This window comes from Phalacrocorax aristotelis, chromosome 1 (genome assembly GCF_949628215.1).
Source record: "Phalacrocorax aristotelis chromosome 1, bGulAri2.1, whole genome shotgun sequence".
Lineage (NCBI taxonomy): Eukaryota > Metazoa > Chordata > Aves > Suliformes > Phalacrocoracidae > Phalacrocorax > Phalacrocorax aristotelis.
In genome coordinates this window covers 67434233-67445997 of record NC_134276.1, presented here as the reverse complement: position 1 = coordinate 67445997, position 11765 = coordinate 67434233, and the positions used below count along the sequence as shown (strand labels likewise).

The following is an 11765-nucleotide window of genomic DNA, read 5'->3' as shown; positions in this document are numbered from 1 at the left end:
TGCCAAGAACTTTGTAATTCATATGTCCCAACATACAGTGAGAAGTATATAAACTTGATGGAATCATAATGTTAGATATAATTTAAGGGAAAATAAGTTCACATCAACATTTCTGGAATTTAACATGTAAAAAAGTAGGACGTATCTTTCTTGTTTGGTTCTTTGGACACTGCGCGATTAACAAAAAACACTACTACATTAGCTCACTATCCCTCAAAAAGGGGCATAATCAATATACTCCAAATAAATTGCCATTCAGTGTATTCATTTTCCACAGAAGGACAGCATTTTATTTCTCAATGATGTGTCTACATTTTTTTAGCAAACTTTGCAAGAACATTTGGGGCAAAATCCATTTTCCTTCAAGTAAAAAAAACCAAAACCAAACAAAAAAACAACCAACAAACCAAAACCCCTAAAACAAGAGTAAATAAAGGCTCTGCATTAACACACTGGTATCAAAAACACACATCCACACCACATTTAAAAGTATCCTACATAAAACGATCCTTGTTTGCTTATCAGAGGTGCAATTTCTAAACTCGGAACTGCTTACCAATATTCTCCTTGAGGGATGGGGCAAAGTAATTTGAGACACTTCTCCCTAGAACAATTTATTCCTGAAGCTTGCTGAATTTTAACAAAAAATAGTCTACAAGCAAAGGGCATCAGTCGTCATCATCGTTTTCATTAAAATCGTCGTCATCGTCATCATCATCCCCAACATAAGAAACTGGTGTTTCAACTCTGGAGCCACTGTACTGAGATCCATTGGAGCTTGTCGCCAACATCCCATCGCCACCATTGGAAAAGTCACTGAAAAAAGAAAAAGAGGCCGGTTGGCATTGCTTAATGATTTCTCTCAGTTTACTGTGCTCTTGAATATAATCATGTACCTATTCCATTTCATTAATGAATCTGCCATTGCTACTTTATAAATTGTCTTTAACATATGTCTAAGTTGCTTCTCAAAAGCTAAAACAATTGAAGCAATTTTGAAGTGGTTCATTATGTTTCTTCCTTTAGGTTTAGTATAAACATTAAATACTTTCACAGGTGCCTTAGAAGTATGCTTTCCAGGTTTCTTCTAAAGTACATTTAGTGTTAAGGCTACACAGCTATTAAAACCCTTTAATATTTTTATGTAGTACTGGATACTTGCATCACAAGTGAATCATGTCCTTCAGAAGTACTAATCTTGATTCAAACCCTTGGAAAATTGAGAAATTACTAGCTTCTGCTTATTTCCTTGTTATTACGTGGCAAACTATCATTGCTGCATGTGCTGTATATTTACCTTAAAATTATTTCCCTCTTATGATTTTTCTTTCCTAGTTTAAAAAAAAAAACCCCAAACAAAACCAACAACCAAACCAACTCAGAAAACCTCTTCAGAATCTCAGGATTTTCCCTCCATGAGAGTATCCCTACTTTGACAATTCACCTCCTGGATCAGCAAATAGATTCAGGAGTATCCACTTTCTTACTTCAATATGTTCTTTTTCCACCAAAATACATACACACATTGTAGATATGACCTGGAATGTCTTGCTCCTAGACGAATTAACTGTATGCAGAAATATTTTATCTTAATAGAGCCAAAATATTTCTGCCTCCATCATTACTTCTTATTTGCCAATCTTTTTTATTGTTTATCAATATTTTCATAAAGTATTAAACTTGGTCACAAAATCTTGACAAAATATTTTTCTAAAAATCGCAGAAATACTATCTTCAACTTGAAAGACTCATCATTAAAAAATTACTTTCAAAAATATGCTTGCTAGTAATTTTTTAATCAAGCTAATGTACATAATCAACCATGCACACTGTTGTTGTATGGACCTAACTCAATCGTCTATCATCATAGAATGGTTTGGGTTGGAAGGGACCTTAACGACCATCTAGTTCTGACTCCCCTGCCATGGGCAGGGACATCTTCCTCTAGATCAGATTGCTCAAAGCTCTGTCCACCCTGACCTTGAATACTTCCAGGGATGGAGTATCCACAGCTTCTCGGGGCAACCTGTTCCACTCTCCTGCCAACCTCATTGTAAAAAATTCTTCCTTATATCCAATCTAAACCTACCCTCTTTCAATTAAAAACCATCGCCCCTGGTCCTATCTCCACGTGCCTCTGTGAAAAGTCCCTCTCCAGCTTTCCTAGAAGTGCCCTTCAGGTACTGGAAGGCCACAATAAGGTCTCCCCAGAGCCTTCTCTTCTCCAGGCTGGACAACCCCAACTCTCTCAGCCTGTCTTCACAGGAGAAGTGCTCCAGCCCTTGGATCATCTTTGTGACCCTCCTCTTGACCCACTCCAACAGGTCCATGTCCTTCTAAAGTTGGGGGCCCCAGAGCTGGACGCAGTACTCCAGGCGGGGTCTCACCAGAGCAGAGTAGAGGGGCAGAATCACCTCCCTCGACCTGCTGGCCACGCTGCTTCTGGTGCAGCCCAGGATACAGTTGGCTTTCTGGGCTGCGAGCACACATTGGTGGCTCATGTTGAGCTTCTCATCAACCAACACCCCCAAGTCCTTCTCCTCAGGGCTGCTCTCTCAATCCATTCTCCACCCAGGCTGTATTTGTGCTTGGGACTGCCCCAAGCCATGTGTAGGGCCTTGCACTTGGCCTTGTTCAACTTCATAAGGCTCGCATGGGGTCACCTCTTAAGCCTGTCAAGGCTCCTCTGGATGACATCCCTTCCCTCCAGCGTGTCGACCGCAACACACAGCTGGTGTTTTTGGCAAACTTGCTGAGGGTGCACTCAATCCCACTGTCTGTATCACTGACAAAGATTTTAAACAGTGCTGGTCCCAGTACTGACTCCTGAAGAACACCACTCACCAGTGGTCTCCACTTGGATATCAATCCTTTGATCACAACTCTTAGAGTGTGACCATCCAGCCAATTCCTTACCCTGTTTCCCTCTGGAGAGGGCCCACATTTTCTCTAGTCTTCCCTATAACACTGATGCACCTATAGAAACTTTTCTTGTTGCCCTTGACGTCCCTGACCAGATTTAAGTCTGCCAGGGCTTTAGCTTTCCTAACCTGATCTCTGGCTGCTTGGACAATTTATCTGTATTCCTCCCAGGCTACCTGTCCTTGCTTCCATCCTCTGTAGGCTTCCTTTCTGCATTCAAGTTTGTCTAGGAGCTCCTTTGTTCATCCATGCAGGCCTCTTGGCATTTTTGCCTGACTTCCTCTCTGTTGTGATGCTTGAACACCTCCTCTCTGAGCTTGGAGGATGTGATCCGCGAATATTAACCAGCCTTCTTGGGACCCTCTTCCCTCCAGGACTTTATCCCATGGTACTCTACCAAGCAGATCCCTGAAGAGGCCAATGTCTGCTCTCCTGAAGTCCAGAGTAGTGAGCTTGCTGTGTGCCCTCCTCAGTGCCCTAAGGATCTGGAACTCCACCATTGCATGGTCACTGCACCAAGGCTGCCCTTGAGCTTCGCATTCCCTGCCAGCCCCTCCTTGCTGGTGAGAACAAGGTCCAGCATAGCACCTCTCCTTGTTGGCTCCTCTGTCACTTGGAAGAGTTATCATCAATGCCTTCCAGGAACCTCCAGATTGCTTACGCCTTGCTGTGTTGTCCCTCCAACAGGTATCACGGTGGTTGAAGTCCCCCATGAGGACCAGGGCTTGTGAACATGAGGCTGCTCCTATCTGTCTATAGAGGACTTCATCTGCTCAGTCTTCCTGGTCAGGTGGCCTGTAGCAGACCACCCACTATAAAGGTACCCGTCCCTGCCCGCCATTTAATCCTGACCCATAAGCTTTCAGTCGGCTCCTCACCCATCCCCAGGTGGAGGGGGATGATCACGCAGAATGAAATTGCAGCGGCACACTCTAGGAGCTCACAAGGAAAACATACTCCGTAAGACACTTTCAAGAGTTTCTGCTGTTCTGCACATTTATTCAAAAGGAAGACACTAAGATATCTGTCTAGCTGTAGTCAGACAACTTATAACAGGTTCTCTATAATTATCTGCAGAAGCAGTTTCAAAAACAAAGAAAAAAATTGAGATTATTCTTGTGTTCCTGTGAACTTTGAAAGTACAAAACAAAAAAACCTGTCTCACCTCTTTTTGATAAAAATGGAACTGGATTTCATAAACTGAGTATCCCAGTAAGACAAAGTAATTGGGATGAAGACATTGGTAGCAGCATCCTCAGTCTTTTGCAGAGTTTCTTTAGAGAGCTTGCTAAATAAATTTACACCCTTTATTTGGCTTGGCAGCAATTTTTAGTACCAGAGAAGCTACACATCTTGTAGTTTCCTAATGCCATGAATATTTATATATGTACTATAACTAAACATAATTTGTTACTCCCCTTTTCCAACTTCCAAAGTGGTAGGAGTTCTTGTGCTTCTCACCAAGATAATGAACCAGAGTCAGCTTGTGGTTTTCTATTGGTCTCGGGCTAGTAGTAGCTTATTCAAATTTCAAAGTCTGGGCTCTTTTTCACTAACACCATGCTCATTATCACAGAAGGAACCTTAGTGAAAACAGGAGATTTTATGTATCAAGTAAGTTCTGCTTCTCTAAAGATATTTTGGCAGTATTCTCACCCAAGCTTCAGTTCCCTAGCACAAAACAAGGCAGAATTCCCCACGCTTTTTTGGGCAGCAGGAACAGGTTGGAGCATAAAGCATGTTCCTCACCATTGCGAGTCCCACACATCCCTGAGTGTAGCTTTTTCCCTTGCAAGTTTTTTTTTTTTTTGGTGCTTTGAATTCAAGTGAGCCTATCGTCTACACACAGGTTTTCTTTTAAAAAATGCTTTTAAAATGTAATTGCATTAGCCATTTAAAGTAAGCTAGATACTGTATCTTTAGAAGGACCTTCTTCCAACTCTGACAGAAGCCAGATGGGTGAGAAAAAGCTGCCAGAATACTGTCTTCAGAGAACAAGAATAAAGCTGTGTTTCCTTGTTTAAAGAAATCCCATCAATACAGGGCTTTTGCCTTTAAACACAAAAGGCTTAAGCAATGTCCTAAAAATTAGGACTTCCATAAGAATTTCAATGGCATAATAATTTCCCAAATATTTTACAAGGTAAAGCCAGAGCTTGGCAGTGATGCTGACGTAGAACATTGTTGTGGAAAGAGCCAAAGTAATCTGGAACTTGCCCTCTCCTCTCCAGCCTCACCTCAGTGTCTGCTAAGATGATGGAACAGATCCTCCTGCAAGTTATGCTGAAGCATATGGAAGACAGGGAGGTGATTAAGGACAGCCAACACGGCTTCACCAAGGGCAAATTGTGCCTGACTAATCTAGTGGTCTTCTACGATAGAGTGAGTTATTCAGTGAAAAAAGGAACAGCTACAGAACTAATCTACCTGGGCTACTGGAAGGCCTTTGATACAGTCCCCCCCAATAGTCTTACCTCTAAACTGCAGGTATACAAGTTTGACAGATGGATTATTTGATGGAGAAGAAATTGGCTGGATGGCCATGACCAAAGAGTTACAGTCAGCAGCTCAATGTCCAAATGGAAACCAGCAACAGACGGTGTCCCTCAGGGGTCCATACTAGGACCAATACTATTTAGTACGTTCATTAATGACAAACAGTGGGATTGAGTGCACCCTCAGCAAGTTTGCCAAAAACACCAGCTGTGTGTTGCGGTCGACACGCTGGAGGGAAGGGATGTCATCCAGAGGGGCCTTGACAGGCTTAAGAGGTGACCCCATGCGAGCCTTATGAAGTTGAACAAGGCCAAGTGCAAGGCCCTACACATGGCTTGGGGCAGTCCCAAGCACAAATACAGCCTGGGTGGAGAATGGATTGAGAGAGCAGCCCTGAGGAGAAGGACTTGGGGGTGTTGGTTGATGAGAAGCTCAACATGAGCCACCAATGTGTGCTCGCAGCCCAGAAAGCCAACTGTATCCTGGGCTGCACCAGAAGCAGCGTGGCCAGCAGGTCGAGGGAGGTGATTCTGCCCCTCTACTCTGCTCTGGTGAGACCCCGCCTGGAGTACTGCGTCCAGCTCTGGGGCCCCCAACTTTAGAAGGACATGGACCTGTTGGAGTGGGTCAAGAGGAGGGTCACAAAGATGATCCAAGGGCTGGAGCACTTCTCCTGTGAAGACAGGCTGAGAGAGTTGGGGTTGTCCAGCCTGGAGAAGAGAAGGCTCTGGGGAGACCTTATTGTGGCCTTCCAGTACCTGAAGGGCACTTCTAGGAAAGCTGGAGAGGGACTTTTCACAGAGGCACGTGGAGATAGGACCAGGGGCGATGGTTTTTAATTGAAAGAGGGTAGGTTTAGATTGGATATAAGGAAGAATTTTTTACAATGAGGTTGGCAGGAGAGTGGAACAGGTTGCCCCGAGAAGCTGTGGATACTCCATCCCTGGAAGTATTCAAGGTCAGGGTGGACAGAGCTTTGAGCAATCTGATCTAGAGGAAGATGTCCCTGCCCATGGCAGGGGAGTCAGAACTAGATGGTCGTTAAGGTCCCTTCCAACCCAAACCATTCTGCAATTCTATAATTGCCCAGATTGCATTAGTTGTGTTACATGTACAACAGAAATTTAACTTTTTAGATAAGGCTACATTTCTGGACACAACAGAAACAACTGGTAGAAAATGAACACTTTTGTAGATTATTTGTTCAGTAAATCACTTGCTCAATATGAGTATTTAACAGTGTTTAACATTTCAATATTCGACTCATTTTACAACTTGGTAGAGCTCACAGAATATCATATTTTTGATTAATGCAACAGCAAGAAACTAGTGAATAGCAACTACATAAGGAAAAGTGTCTTATATAGCAAGAGAAAAATATTAGTTAAGTTCAGAAATTACATATGTCCACACAAAGTTAAATACAAGTTATAGTTAATCACTCTACCAGCTTCTGATGCTGTTTAAAACCAAAAGACCTAAACCTTCAAGTTAGATACTAATGACCAAAGGATAATCTTGCCCATATTAAATATTTAGGTAAGTATTTGTTTTCTTGTCACAAACACAAAACTGAACAAAAATACTACATTCAAGATTAACACCAGTCTCATCAATTTCTTTTCCACTATACAGGAAAAGATATCTTTAATGACACTGGTAAGAATCACCACTACTCAAGTAAAAGCAATGTCTGAGAATAAACTTAAACATATATCCACACCACATTTAATTAAAACAGATTTTGTTTCATGAAGTATTTAATCTCTAATTAAGTTTCTTTGATGATCACATATTTTAAAAACTAATTGATAATTTAATCTCACCTGGCTGAAAATCTTGTGCCATTTGATGCAGAACCTGATGAAGATGTGACATATACACTGCTGATTGATCCCTGAGCCATTTCTGTAAAATCAACAATATGTATTTCAAGAATACTTCAAAACACACTCATCTAATTCAGTGGAAATGCCTAACCGTTTCTGAAGTCCAGAAAATTAGTCTTGCAACCAAAACAAGACATATTGATGTACTATAACCAAAATAGCATAACTAAAATCTGAGAAGCTAGCGCAACAGCAAAATTTCAAAATAAATCTAAAAAACCATTTTATTCTGAAGTGAGCAAGTCAGATGTCTTCAGTGTTCTTATATAATGAAAAAAATAAAAATATAAAATGAAGCCATGATCATGACTGCACTTACTACCTTTTGCCTTTATAGGTGAATCAACCATAAATACTGTCCTATTAAAAGAATTACACACTGCAAAGATCTGCTCGGGTGGTATAATGCAAAACATGGTTCTGTGAAGACCATCAGCCCATTCTGTATGGATCTCTTTGTTCTTTGTTCCCTAAGGTGCACTAAAAACCATATGTATTTTGAGAACTTGTTATAAATCTTCACCACACACTCATGGTAACACCTGATCTGAGATTTTTTTTTTTTCCCCTCTCCTTTCTTCCCTTGAGTCCTGTATCAAGGAGGAAAACAAAACAACTCTTCTTGGAGTAACTAACCTGTCACATACGGTTCCAGAGCTTTAGGAACCAAACTCCTTGCCATTTTTAGGTCCTCTGCTGAACAGCTTCCAGATTCTAGCCCACAAGCCATTCCCATTCGCTTTAGTACTTCTATATCATCATGGATTTCAAAAGTATTGTCAAAATTAAATAGATATTCAAACCTGGAAAGGAAAAAATGCCTCATTTAGTTTCCATTACTTTAACTACCTTTCCAGTTTCAGGAATTGCATTATTTCAAAAGCTTAACACACAGCGTTAGCCACGCATCACATTAAGCAATCAAATGTTACAAGATTTGTGATATGCTAGCAAGAGACTAAAACTGTAATTATACACATTACATAAATCATTAACAGGTTTAACAGAGTTTTAATCAAACATTTTGAATGTTTGATAATGTTGCCTTTAATCCCATTCCTCTGCCTACTCTGTACATTTTTTCATGTTTTTAAGCTTTTCTAGTAAGCTAACAGCGGAAGTAGAAACCACTGCTACATTCAGCTTTTATTTAGCAGATTAAAAACCTAGCTTTTTGAATCAAAAGTAGAGAATGGCAGTTCTGAAAGCAAAATCCATTTTCAGTTCTGCTGGCTGCATTTCATCATGTTAAACCCAAAGGAAAATACTACTTGGTAAAGTATTATAACAAACTTCAGCAGAGGTACCTTACTTTGCTTCTAACATCTCTAGATAGTAAGTCTCAAGTTATTAAATGTGAAAGCAATTATTTTATTTATTAAAAAGCTCTATAAAATTGTGTTTCTATTCAACATGACTTAAGTTTTACCTGTCTGAAATGCATGTTCTCAATCTCCAAAAGGCACAAATAAAATTTTTTTGTATTTAATTTTTAACAAATCTAGATTAACACTTTATCATGGACATAAAACTCAGAGCTGTACCAAAAGCCAGACAGCAAACTTTGTTAACTCACTTGTCATTTGAAATACTGCAGTCAATCACTGTCTTTTTGCTGGTGTTCACAATGATAAATGGCAAATGGATGACAGAATTGGAAGGTGGCGGTCGATTTGCCTGTTGTTCTGCTTGACGGTTTCGTTGAACGAGGTTCTTGAAGGCAATTTGCTAGAAAAAGCAATAGTGAGATGAAAGTATGAATTAAACTTTTAAGATCCTATTAACAAAAAAATCCCTCAGATAAAGAATACCAGCAATGGTTGCAGCAAGCAAATGCAAAAAAGGACAGTGTTCACCATATTCCTGCATGTTAAGATGCAAGAAGACACACATACAATAGTATTGAAAAATACAACAAACTTAACTGGGGGAAAAAAATTTGCACATTTCAATAACTGCATCAAGTTACCTGGACAGATACTTGGCAAAATGAAGAGATAAAAATCACGGGAAAAAGGAATTTTCATACAGCATCCTACTTTTACTTTTACTCTGGTTACTATTACCTGCTAGCTACCACACTCCACAAGAACAGCTGAATGGTTAATGATGTATTTTTGCTGAAATTATATGCTAAAAAGGTTAACATTTGGGATTTGAATGTCTGACATTAGGTTTCTGAATTACTCAGCTAAGATTAGCGACTTTACTCTCACATCTTAGCAAAACTGCTTTTCAGAATGGAACGTTCATATTTTAAAGATTAGCAATTGTAAGAACTAAAAACTCAAGGTAACTATAGAAACTCAAGTTATAAATCTTAGAGTAAGCAACCAAATTAAGGAAAAGTATTCTGCTGGTCACGGAATCAAATTACATAAACAGGAATTAAAAACAAAACCCAAAGCCAACACAGGGACTGATAAATATCAGAATGCTGTGGGGATTGCTGCCCTCCCCAAGATTCTTGTCCTATTGCATAGGTAATGCAACTACTGACGGATACATTCCAGTAAACCAGCAGCACAGTAACTTAGGAGATAGACTACTGCTTCCCCCAGAGTACTAGGGGAAATCTGGGAAAGAATTTAGCAACTGTTTCACAGCAGTTAAGCCACTTACACAGCAGGGGCAGCAACATCCCAGAAAGGCAAGACACAGAGCATTGAGAGATGACCTCTACAGTCACATAATTTCATGACTCTAACACAGAAAAACATTCTAGATACAATAACTGAATTAGAAAATTCAGAGTGTACAGTACAAATTACAGCTCATGTCAGCATAAATCCTGTTTAAACATGCTTGAAACTGCAACAGAATTCATAGTAACTCATGGAAGGTTGCTGGCTTCCTCAATAGCAATGGCCAACAGCATGGTCCCAGCTGAACTACAGTGCTAAATTAAAACTGCATATGCCTTGTCCTGAAATTCACCTCTAGTCTTCTTATAAGTTTCCCATCCCTCACTGGGATAAAACAACAGGAATACAGATATAAGTTACCTTGCCCTACAGACAAGAGTACCTTGACTGTACCTGTAGAATGAGTTCTTGTAGTTGAGACTGTTTTTGCTTTATTCTTTCAAGTCTTCTCTGTTTCTCCACCTTAAGACAGAAAAAGGATTGGTTAGTTTGTTGGTTTTAGGTAGTGCTTTATACCAACATTTTCTCCCCTTACAATCACTTCAATACCAGAGAACTGGAGGCAGGACATATGATGTAAGTCATTAAGGGTCTGCAGATAATTTAGACATCTAACTATCAAGACTCACATCAGTACTACTGATGGAACCTGTAACAAAGAACAGAATTAGAACACTGGGGAATAAAGTACAATATATCGTGGAGAACGTAAAAACGCCTTTGCTAACAGAAGTTATGCCTCAAAGAATTATTCAAATTCTTCTATTTATTCAAGGAGGCAAAGAGCATGTAGACCAGAAGGATCCACTTTATGTAGTCTACTGATATTAGAGATATTGAAGAAGATCCATCGAAGATGCTTAAAAACATGAAGCTGCTATGGAGCCCAAGGTTAAGTCTTCACAGTATTAAAAACTTACTAAATAATAACATAAAAGACAGCAGACAAAATGGTAGGAAACAAACAGCTTTCTCAGTGGAGGAAGCTCACCAGCAGATTCCCACAAGGATTTAATTTACAGACCGTTATTCAAGTTATAGAGGATCAGAAGAAGGGGATGAACAGCAAGGTGACAGAATCTGCTGACAATGCTGGGTTACCTGGCAGAGTAAAAAGAGAGCTCTCCATAAAGCACACTCAAAGTGTCTTGTAGCATTGAGCATTACATCATCAAAATTTTTGGTAGCATAACGTGGTATGTGTAAGTAAACATGATCCCATCTATGCATATTTTAGAAATAATGACATTCAGTAGAGATCTTAAATTACAGTACCTACAAAAAACATTAGCTCTGTACACCACAGCAGCCAAAAATTTGAATTTTTAGGCAAGGAACAAACCAGAAATTATCACTACACTACATCAGTGTATGAACCAGAACGTTTACATCTTGAATTCTGTAGGTCTGGTGTTCCTATTTCAAAAAAAACATGAAAGAGCAAACAGGATAATCAATAGTAGAGAACATCATTCCATACAAGGGAATAATGTATAAACTAGGACACTACAGGAAGGAGCATGAAATAGTGGGGGAGAACATGGGAGATACCTATAAAACCATGAATAGGATGGAGAAAGTGAATAAGGAATGACCACGTCACCATCACTTCCAATTAAAAAAAAAAAAATCAGAGGATATCAGCTAAATATAGCATGTTCAAAACCAAGCAAAATGTAATTCATAAGAACCTCCTAATGCACCTGAAACTCACTGCCACAAATGACTCAATCTTAAAAGCAAACTTTGTACACAGTAAAAGTTTGTGGAAAACAAATTAATTGAGGGCTATTAAATAGAAGGATACCATATC

The 11765-nt window shown here is 39.7% G+C and overlaps 1 protein-coding gene across 12 annotated transcripts in view; it reads right to left on the bottom strand.

Annotated features, from left to right (window-relative positions):
* Nucleotides 1–263: 263 nt before the first annotated feature.
* The window catches only part of TFDP1 (transcription factor Dp-1), a 57715-nt gene continuing 46213 nt past the window's right edge, over nucleotides 264–11765 (bottom strand). For 9 of the 12 annotated variants that reach the window (XM_075091548.1, XM_075091593.1, XM_075091574.1 and 6 more), the window contains exons 8-12: nucleotides 10346–10414; nucleotides 8884–9035; nucleotides 7944–8110; nucleotides 7245–7326; nucleotides 264–816 (exon numbers count right to left, since the gene is read on the bottom strand). In XM_075091548.1, coding sequence (XP_074947649.1) covers nucleotides 669–816; nucleotides 7245–7326; nucleotides 7944–8110; nucleotides 8884–9035; nucleotides 10346–10414 — 618 coding nt within the window. In that variant the 3' untranslated portion in view covers nucleotides 264–668. The remainder of the gene's footprint in view (nucleotides 817–7244; nucleotides 7327–7943; nucleotides 8111–8883; nucleotides 9036–10345; nucleotides 10415–11765) is intronic. The other 3 variants (XM_075091635.1, XM_075091643.1, XM_075091623.1) reach the window with 1 other exon arrangement.